This window comes from Tachyglossus aculeatus, unplaced genomic scaffold (genome assembly GCF_015852505.1).
Source record: "Tachyglossus aculeatus isolate mTacAcu1 unplaced genomic scaffold, mTacAcu1.pri scaffold_143_arrow_ctg1, whole genome shotgun sequence".
Classification (NCBI taxonomy): Eukaryota; Metazoa; Chordata; class Mammalia; order Monotremata; family Tachyglossidae; genus Tachyglossus; species Tachyglossus aculeatus.
In genome coordinates, this window is record NW_024044867.1 from 756,258 (window position 1) to 783,258 (window position 27,001).

Here is a 27,001-nt window from a genome sequence, read left to right on the forward strand (position 1 = left end):
TCTTCCGTGATGACTCCCCCTTCCTAAAGACCTCTTGCTCTGAAATCCATGTTTCTCTGAATTTGGTATTATTCTGCTGTCTCTCCTTCGCTGCCTTTTATTTCCAGATGTTCTTCCATGCCTCAGTATGCTTAATTGTCTAGAGCTGGGCCCGGGTAAAAAGCCCCCACAACCTTGGCATGTCATGAACTGGATCGAGATACTGGTCTCTTTGTCTGTGTGGAACTCAAAGGGAGGGCAGGCAGCTTCCCTAGGAATCTATGGAAAATCTTCATCGGAAGCAGGTGGTTCCTTTTTCCAGAATGCCTTTATTCTCCTATCACCGTGAATGATCAAAAATGGACAAATGACTGGAAAAGCGAATCCTAATATCATTTGGCAATTCACCAGCAGAGACAACTTTTCCTTCACGCTGAATATAACACTCAGCATGACTGACTGTCGCACATAAAAGAGGACGTAGAGTGCGACGAGGGTTATGACCCTCTTGGCCGCTCTGACCTCGGGCATCTCCCCAGGGGAGCGGCCGGGTCCGTGGAGATGCAGGACTAGTTGGTGGTGCCTGTACAGGATAAACAACACGTAGCCACTGGCCACACTCATGAGCAGTACGAAGAACAGATCCCTCAGGGAGAGCACGACCGTGATTACCAGAGCGGATTCTGCACTGACACCTACTTTTGTGCAATATTTGAGGTCTAGCATGATTTGGACAAGGCTACTGTTCTGGGGGCCTTTCATGTGTATTAGTGTACTCAAGTCTATTAGCAGACTGAGAATCCAGGACAGGAGGCAGGAGGGGATGATGCACCTAGGTAATTTGGCTTTAATTCGTACCCAGCGGGAGGTGCCAGAGCTGATGGTGATGGCCTGGAACACGCTTAGGAGGCAGGTGGTGCAGATGGCGAAACCTCGGGTCGCTCGGTAAAGATACATAAGGATTTTACATGCAACGTCATCTAGGAACTTTCTCTGTCCCCAGGCTGACATGGTCTCTGGGATTCCAATGGAAAGGAGAATTATGGTGTTGGCCAAAGTCAGGTGACTGAAAATCAAATCCAAGGAGCGGATCATGGGGCTTTTGGACACTGTGCGGATATAAAATAGGAGGAGAATCACATTCACTAGGATCCCAATGGTGATCTGTAATAGCATCACAACCCCAAAGGAGATGGCAGTACCATCCATTCCCTTTAGTTTTTCATCAAAACCGGAGGAAGTCTCCTTCAAAGAAACCTGCGATGAAGGAGAGAGGAAGGGAAATGGAAATCTGCTCCAGTGGTTCAATCTCATTTAATCAAACAATCAATCATGTGTATTGAGTGCTTACCGTACGCAGACCACTGTACTAAGTGCTTGGGAGAGTACAGCATAACGGAGTTGGTAGATACATTCCCTGCCCACAACAAACTTACAAGCCTCGAGATGGATACAGATATTAATATAAATAAATAAATTACAGATATTTACATAAGTGCTGTGGAGCAGGATTAGAACCCATGGCCTTCTGCCTCTTAGGCCTGTGCTCTATCCACTAAACCATGCTGCTTCATGCCATGCTGTATCAATAACAATAATAATAATAATAATAATGGCATTTATTAAGCGCTTACTATGTGCAAAGCACTGTTCTAAGCACTGTAAACCACAGCCCCCTGAGCATGCTCAATCCCTCTAGCCAATAGCTGGACCTTCAGTTGATGATTATGGTATTTTTTGAATGCTATTTGTCCAGAACAGTTCTAAGTGCTGGAATAGAAACAAATCATTCAGGTCAGAAACAGTCCTTACCCCACATGGGGTTCACAGTCCAAGTAAAAGGGAGAACAAGAATTGGTACTGATATTGATTGGTTAAGCACTTACCATGCGTCAAGCACTGGGGTAGACCCAAAGTAATCTTTGTGTAAACACAAAGTAGAAGCAGCGTGGCTCAGTGGAAAGAGCACGGGCTTTGGAGTCAGAGGTCATGGGTTGGAATCCCGGCTCCGTCAATTGTCAGCTGTGTGACTTTGGGCAAGTCGCTTCACTTCTCTGTGCCTCAGTTACCTCATCTGTAAAATGGGGATTAAGACTGTGAGCCCTCCGCGGGACAACCTGATCACCTTGTAATCTCCCCAGAGCTTAGAACAGTGTTTTGCACATAGTAAGCACTTAATAAATGCCATTATTATTTATTATTATTATTATCTGGCCAGACACAGTCCCTTTCCCACATGGGGATCGTAATCTAAGTAGGAGGAAGAACAGGCATTGAATCCTCATTTTACTGTTGAGGAAACTGAGGCACAGAGAAGTTAAGTGACTTGCCCAAGGTCACACAGCAGGTATGTGGGGAACTGGGCTAACACCTCTTTGTGGATGATCCCGAAATCTTCCTTTCCAGCCCAGATCTCTCATCCAAACTACAGTTCCACATCCCCTCTTGTCATCAGGCAATTTCCACTGCCCCTGCCCTGGAACTCCTTTCTCCATCCTCTCGGAGAGACTACCACTCTCCATGTCTAATTGTCATCTGTGTACCTTTTCCCAGAGCTTAGGACACTGTTGATACTCAATAAATTGTATTCAATCAATCATATTTCTGGAGCACTTACTGTGTGCTGAGCACTGTAGTAAGGTCTTGCAAGAGTTCAATACAACAAATTTTGGAGTCACATTCCCTGACCACAGTGAGCTTACAGCCTAGAGGTGGAGACAGACATGAATATAAATAACTTATGGATATGTACTTAGGTGCTATGGGGCTGAGGATGGGATGAATGCCAAGTTTTCACAGGTTATAGATCCAAGTGCATAGATGATGCAGAAGGGAGAGAGAATAGGGGAAGAGAGGGCTTAATTGGCGAAGGCCTCTTGAAGGAGATGTGATTTTAATAAGGCTTTTAGGGTGGGATAAGGAATCGTAACCACCCGAAATCCACCACTAGCACTTAAGTATACCATTAGCATGTATGTATGATCATATACCATATACATGCTATATATATTATATATTATCTATGTAATGATACATTAAATTATTGTTTGTTTTATGGTACTTGTTAAGGGCTTACTACGTGTCAAAAACTGTTCTAAGCACTTGGGTAGGTACAAGTTAATTAAGCCAGAGACAGTCCTTGTCCCTCATGGGTTTCACAGTCTTAAGTGGAAGGGAGAATAGGTATTATGCAGTTGAGAAAACCTAGGCACAAAGAAGTTAAGTGACTTGTCCAAAGTCACACAGCTAGCAATTGACAGAGCTGGGATGAAAACCCAGGTCTTCTGACTCCCAAGCCTGGGCTCTTTCCACTAGGCCACGCTGCTTCCTGATCATTCTATTTGTCCATATTTTTATGTGTGTTTCCCACATTAAAGTACAAAGTCACTGTGGACAGGGAACTTGTCACGTGCTTCTATTGGACTGTCCCTAGCTAAGCTTGGTATACAGTGCATTGCATGACATGATTTCTAGCCCTTTAAATCCACTAAAAAAGAGCCCAGATCTGAGACCTGAAAGTTACGCACACTGGGACATGGTGCTAAGCAGATTAAATCATCTGGTGTTGTGTCAAACCTATCTCCTCTCCACATCTCCCTCCCAACTTCTCCCTCCCTCTCCCTTATGTCACTTACCTTTATTAGACTGCTCCAGGCTGCCTCCACCTCCACCAGGCCTGAAATGGAGAGCAGAAGTGAAGGCTCAAGAAGATGTATGCTCTGTGGGCACCGCTCTCTCTGCCCCAATCCTCCCTGCCAGTCGCCACCTAGAAGGCACCTGGAAGCCTTTCTGAAATACCAGTGGTCACCTGTAAGGCGACACTTTGCCTTTTACATATCAAGACTAAAGTGGATTCTTTTCTGAAACCTCTAATGCCATAAAGTCACTTGTCCAAAGGTTCGAGGAGCCCTGGGAGAAGGCTCCCAGAGGGTGACCAACCGTGGCTCCAGTGGGAAGCTACAGATTTGCTATTGAAAGCCTTGAAAACACAGTATTGGAGAGATGGTTTTATCCTATTCACTCTTCTCCATCACTCGTGCTGGCTCTAGAAGACAGCTCGCAGGCAAACCCTGATAGATCTAAGCTGAAGCAGCATTTATTAGCCAGTTTTCATTTCTCTCTCCCCTTTGGGAATGATTGTGTGGGTATGTATGTAAACATCATTAATCCACCCTGACACTCCAATTGGTATCTCTTTGGAAGTGCCCACCCTCCCCTCCCTAATGGCACTGAAGCCTGGGACAAGATTAATTCCAGAGTTCTCCCTGCAATTATCCACTCATCAAAGACCCATCAGAGATGACACTGGCAAGGCATGGCAACATCACAGGGCCAGCCTGCAGATTCATTCAATTCATTCAATCGTATTTATTGAGTGCTTATTATGTGCAGAGCACTGTACTAAGCGCTTGCATCATCATCATCATCATAATCAATCGTATTTATTGAGCGCTTACTGAGCGCTTACTGTGTGCAGAGCACTGTACTAAGCGCTTGGGAAGTACAAATTGGCAACATATATATAAATATATAAATAAATATAAATATATATGTATATATAAATATATACAAATTAACAACATGTACATATAACAAATTGGCTTGTTAACAAATATGTTAACAAATTTGTTAACATATATAACAAATTGGCTTGCACTGTGCAGATCTCAGGAAAGTCCCAGCTCAGCTCTAGCAGGATTCAAGCCTGCATCTCAAATGCGTGACTGACCCCTTTAGCGTGGTCAAAATCATGTTTGACAAAACCTGTTCCTTTTTTATTGTTTTTATACTATTTGTTCAGCACTTACTAAGTAATGGACATTGTTCTAAGTGCTGGGGGAGATACAAGTTAATCAGGTCAGACATAGTCCCTGTCCCACAGAGGACTCAGAGTCTAAAAAGGAAGGAAACTGTTCAGGAAACCGAAGCACAGAAAAGTTAAATGACTTCTCTGAGGTCACACAGGAGTCAAGTGGTGGAGCCCAGATGAGGACTCAGGTCTTCTTACTCCTAGGCCTGTGCTCTTTCCACTAGGCCACGTTGTTTCCCACAGCCTTCTGCTATAGTCGCAGCTCAATTTTAACAGGATTCAAGACTGCATCTCTAATGTGTGAATGATCCCTGCAGGATGGCCAGAATGGCCAGAATCATGTTTACCAACAGAATTTCTGCTGCCACAGCCCCAGGTCAGCCTCCTCCTTCTCTGTTGGTCTAGTCTCCCTAACTGGTCGGCAAGGAGGTGATTAATAGGGTAGAGGGAGATTATACTGTTGGCTTGTACTGACTCCCTACAGAAACCTGTCCTTCCCACAGCCTGCCCACGAGCTGGCGGCCTCATTGAGGAGTGATCACTGACCATGGCAGGAATGTGAATCCCTTCCTGCTTCAAAAGCAGCATAACCTAATGGAAAAAGCACAGGCGTGGGAGTCAGAAGGACCTGTGTTCTAATCCTGGCTCTGCCACTTGTCTGCTGTGTGACCTTGGGCAAGTCACTTCACTTCTCTGTACCTCAGTTATCTCATCTGTTAAATGGGGATTAAGACTGGGAGCCCCACATCGAATATGGACTGCGTCCAACCAGATTAGCTTGCATCTACCCGTGTGCATAGAAAAGTATCTGGCACATAGTAAGTGCTTAACAAATACCATTAAAATTTGGAGGAAACTAAGACCCAGAGAGGTTAGGTGGCTTGTCCAAAGTGATGCAGTAGGACAAATATTCCTGACCTCCAATGCTGTGACTTTTCCACTAAGCTATATTGGGAAAGAAGGGAAATGATGAGGAAAGTACCTACTCTAGCTTTCCCAGAGAAGCAGCACGGGCTAATGGAAAGAGGACAGACTTGGAGTCTAAACCCAGTTCCACCATTGTCTATCCACTACACCACGATGCTTCTCCAGGTTTCAGGTTTCAGCTGCAGGTTGTCACTCTGCAGCTCTCAGTGATCAGATGAAAATGCTCCAAGGAGTATTTTGGGGGTAGGGTGTCCTATCGATGCTTGAAGAGCCCATGGGACAAAGGGACAGGAAACACCCATACATCCCCCTCCCTGCCCCCCTCCCCCAGTCCCACCCATGGCAGCTTTACCCCACTCAAGGCCAGCGACATGATCTTGCAGAACCGGGTTGAGGGCTGGGTAGGTGGAATTCTTGGAAACCGGTGGGAATGAGTTGCCAGTGTTGCCTGCCAGATGGGAATGTGGTCAGAGTCTGCAATGGGCTCCAGGATGCCAGGGAGGGCAGAGAATGGAAATAATGGTATTTTTTTTAAGTGCTTATTGTGTGCCAAGCACTGTTCTAAGCGCTGGGGTAGATACAAGTTAATCAGGTTGTCCCATGTGGGGCTCACAGTCTTAATCCCCATTTTACAGATGAGGTAACTGAGGCACAAAGAAGTTAAGTGGCTTGCCCAAGGTCACACAGCAGACAGGTAGCGGAGCACTAGATCTGGTGGATCTGGTGACTATTGAAGGCTGATCCAGCTGGAACACCTATTTGGTGTGTACAGCACTGTTCTAAGCACTTGGGAGAGTACAGAGTGACAGAGCTGGTAGATACAATGCCTGCCCAGAAGGAGCTTACAATCATTTGGCCAATGGGGAGAGAGAGGGGTCCAGGGAGCAGCACAGAAAGGGACATCCAGACATAAACCTCTAGATTGTAAGCTCCTTTGTAATAAAAATGATAATTATGGTACTTTTTAAGTGCTTACTATGTGCCAAGCACTATCCTAAGCACTGCAGTGGATACAAATTAATCAGGTTGAACTCACTCCATGTACCACATGGGGCTCACTCAATCCCCATTTTACAGAAGAGATACCTGAGACCTAGAGAAGTTAAGTGGGCAGGAAATATGAGAAGCAGCATGGCTCAGTGGAAAGAACATGGGCTTTGGAGTCAGAGGTCATGGGTTCAAGTCCCAGCTCCGCCAATTGTCAGCTGTGGGACTTTGGGCAAGTCACTTAACTTCTCTGGGCCTCAGTTCCCTCGTCTGGAAAATAGGTATTAAGACTGTGAGCCCCCCGTGGGACAACCTGATCACCTTATAACCTCTCCAGCACTTAGAACAGTGCTTTGCACATAGTAAGCGCTTAATAAATGCCATCATCATCGTTATTATTATTATTATGTCCTCCTTTTGAGTAGGGAATGTCTACCAACTCCACTGTATTGTCCTTGCCCAAGCACTTAGTACAGTATTCAGCACACAGTAAGCACTCAATAAATATCACTGATTGATTGATAGACTGATTGTTTGATCCCTCCACTTTCCATCACCACCCCAACATTCTGCCTTTCAGTGCTGCCAAAGCACAGACAAGCCCGTCCCAAAAGCTCCCTCATTCATTCATTAATTCAATTGCATTTATTAAGCACTTACTGTGTGCAGAGCACTGTACTAGGCGCTTGGGAAAGTATGATATAACAATGCATAGCCTCATTCCCTGCCCACAACACGCTTACAGTCTGGGGAGGTGCCCGGTGGAGACAGACATCAATACAAATAAATAAATTACAGATATGTACATAAGTGCAGTGGGGCTGGGAGGGGGGAAGAACAAAAAGAGAAAGTCAGGGTGATTCAGAAGGGAGTGGGAGAAGATGAAAGGGGGCCTTAGTCTGAGAAAGCTTCTTGGAAGAGATGTGATTCAATAAGGCTTTGAACGCAGGGGGGAGAGTAATTGCCTGTTGGATTTGAGGAGGGAGGGAGTTCCAGGCCAGAGGCAGGAAGCGGGCAGGGGGTCGGCTGCGAGACAGGCAAGACAGAGGCACAATGAGAAGGTTAGCACTAGAGGAGCGAAGTGTTCAGGCTGGGTTGTAGAAGAAGAGTAGCGAGGTGAGGTAGGAGGGGGAAAGGTGGTGGAGTGCCTTAAATAATAAAATAATAAATAATGATGGCATTTATTAAGCACTTACTATGTGCAAAACACTGTTCTAAGCACTGGGGAGGTTACAAGGTGATAAGATTGTCCCACAGGGGGCTCACAGTCTTCATCCCCATTTTACAGATGAGGTAACTGAGGCACAGAGAAGTTAAGTGACTTGCCCAAAATCACACAGCTGACAGTTGCTGGAGATGGGATCTGAACCCATGACCTCTGACTCCAAAGCCCGGGCTCTTTCCACTGAGCCACGCTGTGATGAGTTTTTGTTTGCTATGGAGGTGGATGGGCAACCACTGGAGTTTTTTGAGGAGTGGGGGTGATACGTCCTGAACATTTTTGTAGAAAAATGATCCTGGATCAGGCCCCTCAACCACCACCTTCGTTCACCCTTCCCATCCTCCACGTCCCAAGTCACTGCTCCAGGGCAGCCCAGAGTTGGGAGTGGAGGAGTCTCAGTGAGGCTTTGGGGAGCCTCTGGTCCAGGACAGGCCATCAGATGGCTCAAGATCACCAGAGTACCAAGTGTGTCTGCTTCTGTTCTGGCTTGGAACACAACCAGGCCTGGATGGCATCAAATGGCTCAAGATCACCAGAGTGCCGAGTGTGTCTGTTTCTGTTCTGGCTTGGAACACAGCCAGGTTGTTGCCCTGGCAGGCAAGATAGAGCTCAGGCTGGCACCTACACATCACCCGGATTTTCACCGATCCAGTTCTGGCAGGAGCTGCTGTTTCACTATGACCAGAGGGGCTTCTTCCAGGCTGCAGGGCCTAGCTCCAAACCCACCACCCAGCTGGTGTGCGTGTCTGGTGCTTTGGATGTCAGTAGGGGTGACAATGTCCTCCACACACCTGGGAAAGCCCTTTGTCATGTCTCCTGGCCCAGATTCCCCATTGGGAAACCTAGTTTACAAGGCAGACCCTAAAACAGTGAGTATCCTCATACAGTTATTACAGCAAGTGGCTCCTCCCTCAACTCTGGGGAAAGAGCCCGGGCTTTGGCGTCAGAGGTCATGGGTTCAAATCCCAGCTCCAGCAATTGTCAGCTGTGTGACCTTGGGCAAGTCACTTCACTTCTCTGGGCCTCAGTTGCCTCATCTGTAAAATGGGGATTAAGATTGTGAGCCCCATGTGGGACAACCTGAACACCTTGTAACCTCCCCAGTGCTTAGAGCAGTGCTTTGCACATAGTAAGCGCTTAATAAATGCCATCATCATCATCATCATCAACTCTCTGCATTGGCTGTAGTTTTGTAACATGACCAAGGGTGGCTTGCCCTGAAGGAGGCCTTCCCAGACTGAGCCCACTCCTTCCTCTCCCCCTCGTCCCCCTCTCCATCCCCCCGTCTTACCTCCTTCCCTTCCCCGCAGCACCTGCATATATGTATATATGTTTGTACATATTTATTACTCTATTTATTTTACTTGTACATATCTATTCTATTTATTTTATTTTGTTAATATGTTTGGTTTTGTTCTCTGTCTCCCCCTTCTAGGCCGTGAGCCCACTGTTGGGTAGGGACTGTCTCTATATGTTGCCAACTTGTACTTCCCAAGAGCTTAGTACGGTGCTCTGCACACAGTAAGCGCTCAATAAAAATGATTGATTGATTGAACCTATCCCCTATTTGTCAAAGCAGAGCCTGAGAATAAAAATAATAATAATAATTGCATTTATTAAGTGCTTACTATATGCAAAGCACTGTTCTAAGCGCTGGGGAGGCTACAAGGTGATCGGGTTGTCCCACAGTCACAGTCTTAATCCCCATTTTACAGATGAGGCACAGAGAAGTTAAGTGACTTGCCCAAAATCACACAGCTGGAGAACTGTGGAACAGCATGGCCTAGTGGAAAGAACATAGGCCCGGGAGTCAAGGGACCTGTGTTCTAATTCCGGTTCTGCTATTTGTCTGCTGTGTGACCTTGGGGATGTCACTTTATTCTCTGTGTGTCAGTTCCCTCACCTGTAAAATTGGGATTCAATGAATATTCACCTTCCTACTTAGACTGTGAGCTCCATGTGGGACAGCGAATGTGTCTGACCTGATTAATTTTTATCTACACTTGCCCTTAGAACAGTTCTTGCTACATAGAGCATAATATAATAATAATCATGATTAATAACAATAATAAGGAACACATCTTGTTTGTATACTGTAAGTTCCTTGTGGGCAGGAAATGTATCTACTAACTGCATTGTATCGTACTTTCCCAAGTCTTTAGTATGTGTTGTTCACATAAATATGATTGATCTGTGTGATTGATTGATCTTGAGAAAACACGCTGCAAACCATTGGCTCTCCCGTTATAAGGACCCAAGAGCTCAGGCGCTAATTCTGTCTGTTGCACATTTTGGTCACTTTTCCTGGGACTGTGTGCAACCCTGATCAACTTGTATCTATTCCAGTGCTTGGAACAGTGAGTGCAAGTGCCATAATAATAATAATTGTTATTATTATTATTTCCAGAGAGATTTCCCCCTCGTTATGTCACAGCAAACCAGTGCTCAGTGATGCTCTCATCCGTGAACCCATAAATAACCCCTGAGGGAAGGCAGAAATGAGACTCGTGCCTGATAAATGCTGTCCCGGCCCCACTCAATCCAAGAGCAGCTTCCCCAAACCCACTCGATCCGACGGTGGCTGTCTCAGCTCCATTTCATCCTGCCCCAGCCCTGCTTCATCCAACGGTGACTGCCCTAGCTCGACTCTATCCGATGGTGGCTTCCCCAGCCCAGTTCCATCCCGAAGCAGCTTCCACAGTTCTGCGCCAACCTACTCCAGTCCAGCTATATCCAACAGCAGCTGCCTCAACTCATCCATCCTGTCCCAGTCCTGCCCCATCTGACGGTGGTTGCCATAGCCCTGTTCCCACCGAGATGAGCAATAACCGTGGGTGAGTAACTCAGAGCCACCTCTCACTGGATGCAGAGTTTCAGACAGTTCAGAGGAGATAATACAAATGGCAATCAATAATTATGCCATTTGTTAAGTGATTAAGTGTTGTACTATGTCTGGGTGGTTGAAAGATAGTTGGGTTGGACAGAGTCCCTGTCACATATGGGGACTGCAGCCTAAATAGGAGGGGATTCAATTTAATCCCCATTTAACAGATTAGGAAACTGACGTACAAAGAAGTAACTAGCCCAAGGTCACATGGCAGACAAGTGGAGGAGCTGGGATTGGAACACAGATCCTCTGGCTCCCAAACTCTTTCCACTAGGCCATGTAATTTCTGGGGGCTGAGTTGAATCAATTAATCAATCAGTCATATTTATTGAGCCCTTACTGGGTGCAGAGCACTGTACTAAGCTCTTAGACAAATACCATATAACAGAGTTGGTAGATGTGTTCTCTGCCCACAGAGACTTTCCCGTCTAGAAGGGGAAAAGACATTAATATAAAAAAATTAATTATGCATATGTGCATCATTGTGGCTGAGGGTGGGGTGAATAAAGGGTATAAGTCCAAGTGCGAGGGTGATAAGGAAGGGAGAGGGAGTGTAGCAAATGAGGGCTTATTTGGGGAAAGATTCTGAAGGAGATGCAATTTTCATAAGGCCTTGAATGTGGGGAAAGTAATGGCCTGTCAGATATGAAGGGGGAGGAAATTCCAGGCCAGAGGTAGGACGTCACGAGGGGTAAGATATACTAGAATGAGGTTCAGTGAGTACATTGGCAATAGAGGAGTGAAATGAATGTCCTGGGTCGTAGTAGAAAATCTGCTGCTTGTCCACTGTGTGACCATTGACAAGTCAGTTAACTACTATGTGCCTCAGTTACCTCAGCTGTAAAATGAGGATTAAGACGTGAGCCCCATGTGGGACAGGCACTGTGTCCAACCTAATCACCTTGTATTTATCCCAGTGTCTGGAACATACTATGCCTGGGACACAGTAAGCACTTAGCAAATATCACAGTTATTACTATTATTTCTCCACCAACAGTAGCAGGTCTCACTGAGAACTGATGAGAATGAATCTGGTGGAGATCTCCTTTGCCATCCTGTTTCCACTGCAAGTATTCCTAGGGGTCTTGGGGAATGTAAGCCTCCTCTTACTCTCTGTCAGCTCCAGCCTGAGGCCCATTGAGCAGATCCTCACCCATCTGTCTTTGGCCAACACCTTGGTCCTTCTTAGCAAGGGTATCCCAGAGGCCATGGAAGCTTGGAGAATAAAAAACTTCCTGGACGCCGTTGGTTGCAAAATCCTCATTTACTGTTCCCGGGTGGGCCGTGGCCTGTCCATCTGCATGACCTGTCTCCTGAGTGTCTTCCAGGCCATCACCATCAGTCCCGGCACCTCCTTCTGGGCCACACTCAAAGCCAAGGCCCCGATGTGTATCACACCCTCTTGTCTCCTCTTCTGGATCCTCAGTCTGAGCCTGGATGTCCCTTCCCTGCTGTACATAACCGGTCCCAAGAACAAGACCAATACTCGAAATATATTCAATTTAATATACTGTTCCTCAGTCAGTCTCCCCTCAGGAGTCACCCATGGACTTTCAACTGTTTTCATTCTCTGGGACCTGATCTTTGTGGAGCTCATGAGTGCAGCCAGTGGCTATATGGTATGTGTCCTGCGCAGACACCACTGACTGGTCCACCATCTTCATGGATCCAGCCACTCTCCCAGAGTGATGCCCGAGGTGAGCGCAGCTAAGAGAGTCATTGCCCTTGTGACTCTATATGTCCTCCTTTATGGAAACAACACAATCACATTGAATGCTTTACTGAACAAGATAGATTCTCCCCTCTTGTTGAATATCCACATGACTCTGTCACTCTTTTTCCCCACTGTGAGTCCCTTTCTGATCATCAACACCAACAAGAGATCCTTTGCAAGGTAGAATCCCTGTGGGAAAACAGAAGTTGTCTGGTTCCTGCATCAACCCCATCATGTTTCAGGCTGTGGCCGAGCCCTATGCAGCCAAGAGAGACGTTGTACTGGCTCTGATGGGAGGAGCCTACTGGGACAGACTCCTCCTCATAGGAGCTTGGTCTTTGCTGTTTCTGGCAGAACAGTGCCAGGTCTGAGGCAAAGGTCTCAGCCACTCATAAGATCCCTGTGACATGTAATACCCCAGACCTTCCCAGGCTCTTTCCATTTTGTTCTTTCTCCCCGTGGGTGGAAGAGGTAAGGGGTTGGCTCAGGATGTCCTGTGGTGGGGGGTGACCTCTCTCACTCTTCTCAGAGATGGCTGAGGCTACATACACTTTCCATCTCAAGGATGTCCACCAACATAGGCCTTCTCAATCATGGCTACTGCCTCTGCTCTCCTCAAAGATGGGAACCACAATCACCATCACCACCTTTCTCAAAAGCAATCACCATCTCTGCCCCTCTCAAAGATGGCCAACTACTGCCTCTCTCAGTCATGGACCAAGGATGAGCCCCATATCTTTGTTGCATAAAAACTTGAGTTTCAGTACCAAGTTCCCTGGTATCATATGACAATCAAGGTATTAATCTTATACTCGAAGGGTTTGAAAATTGTTATATGATTAAGAATTGGGTGTCATTAAGAATGTGTGGAAAAGGACTCAAACATTCTCTGGCCTGTACAACAGAAATAATATTTAGCTCTGAATTAGAAACTCAGCACCCATGCCACAAATCTCTGGAGACCATGAGAGTTGGAAGATCCAAGGAGCATAGTTTTTATTGTTTTTTTTTAAATCAATGTTAGTCATTGAGTGTTTACTATATGTAGAGCACTGTTCTAAGTCCCTGGGTGACTGTCAATCAATTGTATTTACTTAGTGCTTAGTATGTGCAGAGCACTGTACCAATCACTTGGGAGAGTACAATACAACAGAATTAGCAGACACTTTCCCTGCCCAAACTAAGCTGCCAGACTACAAATAAACAGATCTGAAGAGAACTTGGCCTCCCTTCCCAAAATGTGTGCTTTGGTCAATGTTAAAAGGACTTGGAATGAAGAAAAGTGTAGACATCTAAGCAAAGAAATATTTGTTACTTGGTGAAGTGATGTCACAGAGGAGCACAACAGATCAAGTGAGTCAACTCTTTGAGAGCAGGAATCGTGTCTCCCAACTCAATTATAGTCTCCCAAGCACTTAGTGCAGTGATCTGCACAAAATAAGCACTCAATACCATGGATTGATTGACTGATAGGTCTAATGTGGGCACTGGACATTAACATATCAGACAGACCTAGCGAAATGACTATCCTCTCAACTACATCTCACAAAATCTGCCTTCACTTTGAGCTTTGATGTGAACATAATAGCAAAGGGAACCTGGAGTTGGAGGATCACCCAGTGCAGGGAGTTATGAGTATCAGCATCATCTGGGTGAAGATGGAAACATATTTCTATATAATTGATGGGACAGCATTCATAGATCTTTTCTTCATTGGAGAGGATTAAAGGCCCTGCCTGGGGTTTGCTTATGAAATTACTGTATTGGGGTACTACCTGGCTGCAGAGCTGATAACCACAGGAAGGAGATGGTTGACATTGAGCACAACTAAAGAACTAATTCAGCTATGACAACTTGAGCACAACTGGGGTATAAGTAGCGAGATTATGTACGTGCCACAGAAGCAAAATTAAATAAAAAATTTGGGGGGTGGATCTTGCAGATATTGTGATGTTTTGTGATATCCAGTAGTCTGTGAGGAATAGATTTTGAGCTAGAAAAGGCAGGGAGGAGGAATATCCTGATTGTATTCAGACTATGAGGAGAAAATTATGTGAAAGGGATACTTTCCAACAATAGAAAGGTAGCTATTACTAAGAATCCCTACTAAAATCCTCTTAAAGCCCTACAAAAATCAAATCTCCTCCAAGGGACTTTCCCTTACTAACCTCTCATTTCCTCACCCTATTTACTCTCACTTCTGAGTCACCTATGCTCTTGCTCTAACCTGAAGAGGCACAAAAAATTTTGCCAATAGTAGAAGCAGGAAGAAGAACAAACATTCTTCTGGGGGAGGATGTGCTATGTTCTCAGTGGCAAGAAAATTGGGCCAATATCAGTGGGTGCAGAGTAATAAGATTAGCGCTAACTTGTCTGAAATAGGGAGTAAAGGCAGCCTGAGAGATTCATTCATTCATTCAATCGTATTTATTGAGTGCTCACCGTGTGCAGAACACTGTACTAAGCGCTTGGGAAGTACAAGTTGGCAACATACAGAGACGGTCCCTATCCAACAGCGGGCTTACCGTCTAGAAGGGGTAGACAGACAACAAAACAACACATATTAACAAAATAAAATAAATAGAATAGTAAATATGTACAAGTAAAATGGAGTAATAAATCTGATAGATGACCTGGGGTCATCTACACAAAGCTATCAGCTAAGCACTTTCACCTCCTCCCAGCTGAGCCTCTAACCCACTGTATCAGGCTTACTTCTTCTGCCATGGAGATCATTCAATCGTATTTATTGAGCACTTGCTGTGTGCAGAGCACTCTACTAAGCGCTTGGAGGCTGATGCAGTAGTCCAGTCAGGCTGTGATGATACTGTTTCTCAAGAGCATATGTCCTGACAATTCTAAATAAATCCAGGAGGCATGTCTAGGAATCACTATTCGTGTAACTTTTGATACATATGATATAATAGTAGAATATCAGGTAAGGGTCAAGATAAATGTACAGGAAATGTGAGAGGAAACACAGAAAATACATTTTTAATGACATTTATTAAATGCTTACTATGTGCAAAGCACTGTTCTAAGCGTTGGGGAGGTTACAAGGTGATCAGGTTATCCCAGAGAGGGCTCACAGTCTTAATCCCCATTTTATGGATGAGGTAACTGAGGCACAGAGAAGTTAAGTGACTTCCCCGAAGTCACACAGCTGACAATTGGCAGAGCCGGGGTTTGAACCCATGACCTCTGACTCCAAAGCCCGTGCTCTTTCCACTGAGCCACGCTGCGATTAGTAATATAAAATGCATATTTGAAGATATCCTAAATGTTTTATCTGGTAGTATAAAGGTAAAAATGCACAAATTCCAGGGATACAGTGACATAAAACTTGTACAATTCATTGTTGTACTTATTGAGTGCTTACTGTGTGCAGAGCACTTATATAAATTCCATGCGTAAAGGTTTCACCCCAATAGAAACATTCTGAAAGACTGTCAGGCTTCCCATCTCTGATTTAGCAGCAAAGGAATCAAGACACTTGTTCTCTGCCTGGACATTCTCTCTCCCTTGCTGCCTTGGGAGGTTTGACGCACACAAAAATTATTAAGCTTAGCCTTGTTCTTCTACACTGAAGATTGCAGAGATTTTTCTTTTTATTATTGGTTGAAATTATTCCTTCTTACCAAGTTGCACTACATTGATGGGGTCTCGTGCTAATGTTTCATTCTAATCCAAAGCATCTTTGTTGTTCAGCTTTAATATCAAAATAGTGACTTTCAATCAACCAATCAATGGTATTTAGTGGAGCTTACTGTGCACAGTGCACTGTACTAAGGGCTTAGGAGAGTACAATGCAATAGATATGCTTCCTGCACTCAAGGCGCTTATAACCTAATAGGGAAGAGAGAGATTAAAATAAATTACAGATAGGGGAAGCAGCAGGGTATAAGAATATGTACATAAGTGCTGTGGGGTTTGAGAGGGGTAAGAATCAGAGCACTTACGGTGGGAGAAAAAAACACTTTAATATCCTATGACTTTCTTTGTTCTTGTGATCCCAGGAAACTGCCATTTTGTCACTCCCTGCTGCTCTTGCTGATTTTCAGGGCTTTGGTTCTCAGCCTGATATGTTCAGGATAAATGGCTAAAAAGGGAGAGGACTGGAGTCACCCTATGGTAAGTTCCTCTCTGGGAGTATATTTGTGGAAAGAAATGTTTGTTACCTCATGGAGGAACTCAAATTGTGTGTCTGAGCTGAGATCAAAGAACTGAGACCTCTTCTGGGAAATATTTTTTGGGGTGATAAGTTTGGGGGGAGGGGGTCTGAGGAGAAATCCAGGAATAGGCTTCAGAAACCTACTGAATTGTAATCAGGATAGGACATTATTTATTTTACCTGTACATATCTATTCTATTTATTTTATTTTGTTGTATGTTTGGTTTTGTTCTCTGTCTCCCCTTTTAGACTGTGAGCCCACTATTGGGTAGGGACTGTCTCTATATGTTGCCAACTTGTACTTCCCAAGCGCTTAGTACAGTGCTCTGCACACAGTAAGCGCTCAATAAATATGATTGATTGATTGATTGACTGCTGCTGAGGGTTTTCATGACTCATGCTTTTGATCCAGTCAATGGTCTTTACTGAGCACTTACAATATGCGGAACACTGAAGTAAATGCTTGGGAGAGTACAAAATAAAGGAACTAGCAAACACTTTCCTTGCCCACAAGGCATCTTCAGAGGAGAGCAACCACTTGCCTGCTGTGTGACCTTGGGCATGTCAATGGTTTCCTCTGTACCTGTTTCTTCTTATTCTGTGAGTTGGAGATTCAATGCCTGTTCTCTCTCCTACTAAGATGGTGAGCATTAAGTGGTACAGGGATGGTGACTGACCTGATTATCTTGTCCCTATTCCAGTACTTAGTAAAGTGATTGGCACAGAGTAAATGTATAATAAATATCATTATTATTATTACCACTATTATTTCATGTGCTCCAATGAAAGACCTGTGTTGGAAACAGGGAACTTCCCTTTCCAGAATGTTCTCATTCTCCTGTCACTAAGAATGATCAAGAAAGGACTAATAGCCAAGAAGGTCGGGGACAAAACTACATGAATAGTCACTAATAGAGGAGAATTTTCTTTCATGTTCATTAAAACACTCAGCATGATCGACTGTCTCCCATAGAGGATGACATACAGTGCTACCAGACCAATGGCTCTCTTAGCTGCTCTGACTTTGGGCATTGCCCTGTGGGAGTGGTCAGATCCATAAAGATGGTGGACCCACCTGTGGTGTCTGTGCAGAACAAACACCATGTAGCCACTGGCCCCACTCATGAAACCCACAAAGAACATATCCTTGAAGGAGGCCACAGCTGCATTTATGAGGCTAGCGTCTGCACTAAGAACACCTATTGAGCAATACTTTAGATCATAGGAGTCATACACTGGTGCTGTTCCTGGGGCCTGTGACGAAAATCAGTGTACTAGTATCTATAAGCGTAGTGAGGATTCAGGGGAAGAGGCAGGAGGGGAGGATGGACTTGGGCAGCTTGTCTTTGATTCCTGCCTAGCGGGAAGTGTCGGAACTGATGGTGATGGCCTGGAAGATGCTCAGGAAAGAAGTGGTACAGATGGTCAGGCTGCGGGCCACTCGAAGGTAAAGGAGAATTTTGCACCCGACATCGTCTAGGAAATTCCTCAATCCCCAAGCTGACAGGGTCTCTGGGATTTCACTGGCAAGAAGTCTTATGGTGTTGGCCAAGGCCAGGTGAGCGAGGATCCAGTCTAAGGAGCAGAACTTCTGTCTGGCGGAAACCACACAGGCATAAAATAGGAGAATGAATGCATTTCCTGAGAACCCAATACTGATCTGTAACAGAATTGCTGTCCCAAAGGAGATATCACTGGCATCCATTCATATGAATTCTAAGTCAGAATTAGAGAGGATCTCCTTCAGTGCAACCTGGATAGAGAGAGAAATAGAGAGAAGAAGAGACAGAGGAAACGAGAGACGGAAGTGTTTCATTGAGACACAATTTACATATTTGCACCACATTAAGTTGAAATTAATTTGTAGCACCTTAAAAAAATCTCACCTATTCCATCTGAGCAGCATAACGGTCTAGTGGAAAGAGGAGTGGACTGGGAGCCCAAGATCAATCAATCAATGGTATTTATGGATACCTACTGTGTGCAGAGCACTATACTAAGCATCAGGGGGAGTACAATAGAGAAATTGGACACGATTCCTTCTCTCAAGAAATTTGCAGTCTAGTAGGGGCAACTGAATAGACGTTGACCAAGACATACCACAAACTCTGCAAAATCCCCAGTAGTCATAGCTAAACCAGTTTCCCAAACAGAATACTGGCTAAGGCCAAGATTTAGTCAGTATTTAAAATTGGAAAACATACCCAGAGAGATACCGAGACTGAGGTTTAGAGAATAACCGTTAAAAGTCACTGAGGTTTAAAGCTGCAAATGCAAAACATTTGTCTGAATACCAAAAGCCACTCATCATGTGCTTGTCACATGAGCACTTTGAGGATTTGGTTTGAAGGAAGGGGACTGACAAATGTTTTCAGATGGAATAATGCCAAATGAGCTCACTCAGCCCTCCCCTTACCCCAGGTATAGATTAAACAGAACAAAAATAACCTCACCATACAGAAATCCCTTCTAGTAAGGTTTGAACTTGGATCATATCAAAAACAACCAGCAGGAACAAAAGTCAGCACACAAAATTGAGGTTTTTAGCCCTATAATCCTCTAAGGAAAACTTAGTCCCATTCAGATAGGGGGAGTGGAGTACTTCCCTTATTTAAGGAAAAGAAAATTCTTCTTAAACTATCCCAGTGGCTCTGTAGGTTTTCTTACCTTTCCTTCAATCTCTCATCTCCCTAAGTGATGGCTCCAACTGCAACTTCGGCAATTCTGTGCCACTTAATCACTGGTTTACTTTAAATATATTCAATCTAAATATTCACAATATATTCACATATTCAATCCATCACTAAATCTTGTCAGTCCCACCTTCATCGCTAAAATCTATTCTTTCCATCCAAACTGCTACCACGTTATATACAGTCACTCATCCTAGAATTCCTCAACAACAACTCTCTCCTCGACCCCCTCCAGTCTGGCTTCCGTCCCCTTCATTCCACGGAAACTGCGCTCTCAAAGGTCACCAATGACCTCCTGCTTGCCAAATCCAACGGCTCATACTCTGTCCTAATCCTCCTCGACCTCTCAGCTGCCTTTGACACTGTGGACCACCCCCTTCTCCTCAACACGTTATCTGACCTTGGCTTCACAGACTCCGTCCTCTCCTGGTTCTCCTCTTATCTCTCCGGTCGTTCTTTCTCAGTCTCTTTTGCAGGCTCCTCCTCCCCCTCCCATCCTCTTACTGTGGGAGTTCCCCAAGGTTCAGTGCTTGGTCCCCTTCTGTTCTCAATCTACACTCACTCCCTTGGTGACCTCATTCGCTCCCACGGCTTCAACTATCACCTCTACGCTGATGACACCCAGATCTACATCTCTGCCCCTGCTCTCTCCCCCTCCCTCCAGGCTCGCATCTCCTCCTGCCTTCAGGACATCTCCATCTGGATGTCCGCCCGCCACCTAAAGCTCAACATGTCGAAGACTGAGCTCCTTGTCTTCCCTCCCAAACCTTGTCCTCTCCCTGACTTTCCCATCTCTGTTGACGGCACTACCATCCTTCCCGTCTCACAAGCCCGCAACCTTGGTGTCATCCTCGACTCCGCTCTCTCATTCACCCCTCACATCCAAGCCGTCACCAAAACCTGCCGGTCTCAGCTCCGCAACATTGCCAAGATCCGCCCTTTCCTCTCCATCCAAACCGCTACCCTGCTAATTCAAGCTCTCATCCTATCCCGTCTGGACTACTGCACTAGCCTTCTCTCTGATCTCCCATCCTCGTGTCTCTCTCCACTTCAATCCATACTTCATGCTGCTGCCCGGATTATCTTTGTCCAGAAACGCTCTGGACATATCACTCCCCTCCTCAAAAACCTCCAATGGCTACCGATCAATCTGCGCATCAGGCAGAAACTCCTCACCCTGGGCTTCAAGGCTCTCCATCACCTCGCCCCCTCCTACCTCACCTCCCTTCTCTCCTTCTACTGCCCAGCCCGCACCCTCCGCTCCTCCACCACTAATCTCCTCACTGTACCTCGCTCTCGCCTGTCCCGCCATCGACCCCCGGCCCACGTCATCCCCCGGGCCTGGAATGCCCTCCCTCTGCCCATCCGCCAAGCTAGCTCTCTTCCTCCCTTCAAGGCCCTGCTGAGAGCTCACCTCCTCCAGGAGGCCTTCCCAGATTGAGCCCCTTCTTTCCTCTCCCCCTCGTCCCCCTCTCCATCCCCCCGCCTTACCGCCTTCCCCTCCCCACAGCACCTGTATATATGTATATATGGTTGTACATATTTATTACTCTGTTTATTTATTTATTTATTTATTTTACTTGTACATTTCTATCCTACTTATTTTATTTTGTTGGTATGTTTGGTTCTGTTCTCTGTCTCCCCCTTTTAGACTGTGAGCCCACTATCGGGTAGGGACTGTCTCTATGTGATGCCAATTTGTACTTTCCAAGCGCTTAGTACAGTGCTCTGCACATAGTAAGCGCTCAATAAATACGATTGATTGATTGATTGATCATCCTATCCTGCCTGGATTACTGCATCAGCCTCCTCGCTGACCTCCCAGCCTCCCCTCTCTCCTTACTCCAGTCCAAACGTCACTCTGCTGTCCCGATCATTTTTCTACAAAAACATTGAGGACATGTCTCCCCACTCCTCAAAAAACCCCAGTCATTGCCCATCCACTTCCACCAATTGTGAAATGGTGACAGCCTTATCAGTTATTTCATCATGAGGAAACTGAGGCACAAGAAGTTAAGTGGCATGCTTCTTGCACTACACCCCGCCTAGCAATCCCAGTTCCACCTCTAACTCCACCCATCTCCTTTTTCCAAGCATTTAGTACAGTTCTGGGAACTTAGTAAGTGCTCGTTAATTGATTTATTGATTTATTGATCTGAGTGGCCCTAAAACTTTCAGCTGCAGTTTAAGAGAATTGAAGGCAGAGTGGATGGAGGAGGGGTGTGGAGGAGTTAGTTCCTCCTCCCCACTAAAGTTGTGTTTCAGACTCCTCGCCTTGGGGGAAAATGTCATTTCCATGATTATGGACTTTCCCTGTCTCTCCAAGAACTCTGACTCATGTTAATTGTGAAGTTATCAAAAAAAAAACCCTCAAAAACCTCCAAATAACTTCCAAAAGGTATGTGAGAATTAACGCATACAATGGTCCTTCTCAATGATAAACCAAATGGCCTACCAGTGTGGGGGCGGAGGGGGAAGGGTGTTGTATGCTAAAAAACCTTGCAGCCGGTGGGTAGAGATTTCAGACAATGAAACATTAGTATCCAACACCTCCAGTTCTACAGAAGAGACTATATCTTAAGTATTTGGTGGGTGGCTCAGTGATGAAACAATTACTGAGTTTCATATCAATCAATGAGATGAGTTTCAGAGCTCCCCCCTCACACTGCAGGGAAAGCACCCTGAAAAGCAAAGACCCTACACCACTGATGTTTCTTCAAAATTCATTTTGGGAGAGGGCAGCCCACACCCTTGGGAGGCCCTGCTACCATCCCCCACCTCTCTTGCTGTTGTTAGTGTTAGGACCTTTACAGCCCTTCTCCTGGAAGAGGGGGTGCCTTTAATAATAATAAAAATGGTATTTGTTAAGTGCTTACTATGTTGTAAAGCACTGTTCTAAGCGCTAGGGAGGTTACAAGGTGATCAGGTTGTCCGGGGGGTGGGGGTGGGGGCTCACAGTTTTAATCCCCATTTTACAGATGAGGTAACAGGCACAGAGAAGTGAAGTGACTTGCCCAAAGTCACATAGTTGACAGTTGGCAGAGCTGGGATTTGAACCCATGACCCCTGACTCCAAAGCGCAGGCTCTTTCCACCGAGCCACGCTGCTTCTCCTTTAGGAGAGGAAGAATATGCAGGCAGAAACAAGGCCCCATTCCTGCAAGAAGCGCAGAAAAAATATTTACATTTTGAAGAAGTGATCAGCTGGGTAGAATCTTTGCTTTTCAGGGTGCTTCCTCCTCCTCCTCCAATTCTATCTACCTGCCTACTGGAAATTTTAGGACCACTCAGATCATTAAATCAGTGGTATTTAGTGGACATTCATAGACTGCAGACCACTGCACTAAATATTCGGGAAAGCACCTTAGGTGGGCGTTGTGGGTGCACGGCACAACTTCTTGGTGCCTCAGTTTCCTCATCCTAAAATAACTGATCATTTGTAGGAGCAAGAGTTTGTCTAGGGGGCAGCCACTAAGGATTGCATTATGTGACTGGAGGAAGAGGAGGGGAAGTAGAGGGCACCATATATGAAAATCATTAACCCCTTGGTTTTGAGATTGGTAAACCAGATAGGGCCCCCACACAGCCTCTGAGATCAATCACAGCGTTGCCATGCAAATCATACCCCCATCAAGGCACAGTAAGGTGTAGGGTCATATGACTCCAACTGTAACCCTCCCATTTTATCTCAAGTCCCCTTTCCACCCCAAATTAGCTCCTGCAATGGAGACACACACACCTGTTTAAAAACTCAGTCAAGTAAGCTGCACAACCCCCCACGCCCAGTTTAATAATAATAATGGCATTTATTAAGCAGTTACTATGTACCAAGTACTGTTCTAAGCACTGGGGTAGATACAAGGTAATCAAGCTGTCCCACGTGGGGCTCACAGACTTAATCCCCATTTTACAGATGAGGTAACAGGCACAGAGAAGTTAAGTGACTTGCCCAAAGTCACACAGCTGACAATCGGCAGAGCTGAGATTTGAACCCGTGACCTCTGACTCCAAAGCCCGTGCTCTTTCCACTAAGCCACACTGCTTCAATACTAGTTAGCAACTAGTGTCTCAAGCTGAGTCTCTCCACTCAAACTCCTGACCCTTGTACTTTATGAGAAGAGAGATAGCACCATCCTACTCACCTGTCTGTGAAGTTCCAGCTCAGAGGATATCTTACAGGCAGAAGAAGGCTGAGGTAGCAGTTATCAGCTAAGTTTTCTCATCACTTCCCTCTCCCAGGGTATGATTAGTGTGTGCATACATGGAGAGGGGCTGTTGGGGGGAGGGCACACGGGGGGGGTGAGGGTTGCTGACCATTAAATCACTCTGACCCTCCAACTGGGAAGTCTTTGGAAATACCCTGACTCCCCTCCCTGCTATCCAACAATCTGGGACTTAAGAATCTTAAGACAATTCCCAACAAGGCACAGATGCTAATTAACCCCACTTAGGGATCCTTGAGAAAACAAAAAATACTCACTGCCACATCCTGCAGGCCCCAGATCAATCAATCAATCGTATTTATTGAGCGCTTACTGTGTGCAGAGCACTGTACTAAGCGCTTGGGAAGTACAAGTTGGCAACATATAGAGACAGTCGCTACCCAACAGTGGGCTCACAGTCTTAAAGGGGGAGACAGAGAACAAAACCAAACATACTAACAAAATAAAATAGAATAGATATGTACAAGTAAAATAAATAAATAGAGTAATAAATATGTACAAACATATATACAGGTGCTGTGGGGAAGCGTTTAACAGATACCGCAATTATTAATACGATTATTAGTACATCCACACAGACCACCACTCTTCCTACTTCCAAAGCCTTTTTAAAATCATATCCTCAACCAAGAGGTGCTACCCAATTAAGCCTTCATCTTCTCTCCCCCCTCCCTCTCCCTTCTGTGTCACTTACGCACTTTGAACTTTACCCTTAGTTGACTTTAATGCCCGTCTCCCCCTCTAGACTGTAAACTCCTGGTGGACAGGGAACATGTCTACCGACTCTGTTGTAGCGTACTCTCCCAAGGGCTTAGTACAGTGCTCTGCCATTGATTGACTGACCGATTACATTGAGGTTTCACTTGGCAGACAGCAAGAGCCCACCACCAAGCCTTAGCTCCTGCAATGGAGACACACACACCAGTTTAAAAACTCAGTCAAGTAAGCTGCACAACCCCCCATGCCCAGTTTAATAATAATAATGGCATTTATTAAGCACTTACTATGTGCCCAGATGTGGTTAGTCATTCTCCAGCTCTGCCCATAGCCAACCCTCCTATCTCATTGCTTGATCATGACTGTCTAGGAAGAGTCTTGGGAGCACAGACCCTTAAAAGCCCTTCCCCATCTGAATTCCATTTGGTCCAGGTGAGGAAAGAAAAGTAGGGTGGGGAGATTGACGAAATGATCAATCAATCAGCCAGTCAGTGGTATTCAACTGAGCGCTTACTTTGTGCAGAGTACTGTACTAAGTCTTTTTCCAAGTACAATACAATAGAATTGGTAGACATGGTTCCTGCCCTCAAAGACCTCAAGATTTAGTGAGATGAGTAACTAGCATCATCATCATCATCATTATCAATCGTATTTATTGAGCACTTACTGTGTGCAGAGCACTGTACTAAGTGCTTGGGAAGTACAATTTGGCAACATAATAGTATTATAATAGCAATAATAGTATTTATTGAGCCTCCATTGAGTGTCATGTACTCTTACTAAGTGGTGGGAAAACTATAGTACAGAGTAAAGGTGTATTCTCTGTCCTCAAGCGTTGCTCCCCGTGGTTTTGGGGGCAACTCTCGGGTTCTTACCCTCTCCGGGTCTTCGGACATCTCCGGACGCGGCCCGCGCGTTCATACCAGGAAGAGTCAGCCAGAGGTTCAAAGCTTGGTTGCCGTTTATTTGCTATCAGCGGTTACATGGTTGAAAGAGAGAGAGAGCTAGAGAGAGAGAGAGAGAGAGAGAGAGAGAGAGAGAGAGAGAGGGAGGGAGAGAGGGGGAGAGAGAGGCGCCTGTGCTCCCCCTTGTCTTGTTCGTCTCTTATACCCGCCGTTGCCCGGGGGCAGGGTTTTCTCGGGGGATGGCGTATCGAGGCTTTGACCGCCCTCCAGCCACTAGCCTAACAACAGCTCTGTCCAGTCACGAAGCGTTTGCTCTGGCTCGCCCCCAGCCACCCGTTGCCAACCATCGCTGGCTGCGGATATGGCCTTGAGGTTGCCTCCGAGCCTTGCAGGTGCAAGCTTGTTTTTCTTGCCCTGGTCTCTTTATCTCCTGTTGTTGAGTCTGTTTGGCCTTGAGCCATTGGGTACGGTTTCTGTGCACATACTGCCTGTCTCATCGCCTTCCCCCGCTCCCTACGCTCAAGGAGATAAACATAAAATATTTACAAGATAGTAAAAGTAAATAACTTTATGAACAATCCAGGAAGCATATATTTGCAAGTACTTCCCAATCCTCTTCACATTAAGCACAGCTGCTGAGGTCTTCCATCCAATTGTCACCTGAGGCAAAAAGGAAAACCTCACTGTACTTATTTAGCTCTTACTGTGTGCAGAGCACTGAACTAAGAGCTTGGGAGAGTACAGTATAACTCTGTGCTCTATACTATACAGTATAACACTGAGAAGCAGTGTGGCTCAGTGAAAAGAGCCTGGGCTTCGGAGTCAGAGATCATGGGTTCTAATCCCAGCTCCACCTCTGGTCAGCTCTGTGACTTTGGACAAGTCACTTAACTTCTCTGGGCCTCAGTTAGCTCATCTGTAAAATGGGGATTAGGACTGTGAGCCCCACATGGGACAACCTGATCATCTTGTATCCCCCCCCCAGCACTTAGAACAGTGCTTTGCACATAATAAGCGCTTAACAAATGCCGTCATTATTGTTATAAATAAACAGACATATTCCCTGCCAACAACGAGTTTACCGCCTAGAGGTGAGGGGAGCAGTGAGCGTCCTGGGCTTTTCTGGATATGGAGTCCCCAGCTCCCCTACTCATCTTTCTTCCTAGTCAGATCCTAATGAGACTCGCTCATGGGTCATCCCAGAGAGCGGAGAAGGGGGCCCATTGACCCCACAGGCCATTGGAGCTGGTGGGGTGGGAAGGGCCTGATGCCTGTTTGTACAAACTCAAGATGCAGAAGGGGGCTTTTTTCCAGGGGGGTGGGGGGCATCTGGGTAGGAATCCCATTGTTAATGTGGTCCCTGGAGGTTCTCATCAGAGACACCTGGTGTCACTGTCTCACTGGTCAGTCTAACATCAAAATTTTAATGTGAGATCTCAGAGTGGAGCATGGATCGGAATAACGACCCAATGGCCAGTATTGCAAATGAAATAGATTACCCCCAGTGGGTTGTTGCCGCAAAGCCACAATGTAGAGGTACTTGGAAGTAGCAAAGAGCACCTTTATTGTTATCTCTGCTGAAGGAGGGGTGCTGCATCGGTTGTACACCTGATGGACACAGTCTCTGTAGCTACTGGAGAATACACAATGATCAGTTCAGTCCACCCTTCTCCATACACCCTCCCTTATTTCCATTGGTTGCCTGGATTTCTGCTGTGTGTCTATTGGTCCTTTCTGGAATCTGTGTCCCTCTGTGGTTGGTTGGTC

General features: G+C 45.6%; 1 protein-coding gene and 1 pseudogene across 1 annotated transcript; both read right to left on the minus strand.

The window, feature by feature from the left end:
* Positions 1 to 258: 258 nt before the first annotated feature.
* On the minus strand, positions 259 to 1,188 carry LOC119923092 (vomeronasal type-1 receptor 4-like). Its single transcript, XM_038742642.1, has one exon. It carries the CDS (start codon positions 1,186 to 1,188, stop codon positions 259 to 261), a length of 930 nt encoding a protein of 309 aa, XP_038598570.1.
* A 16,274-nt stretch (positions 1,189 to 17,462) lies between these two features.
* On the minus strand, positions 17,463 to 18,402 carry LOC119923089 (annotated as a pseudogene).
* Positions 18,403 to 27,001: the final 8,599 nt, after the last annotated feature.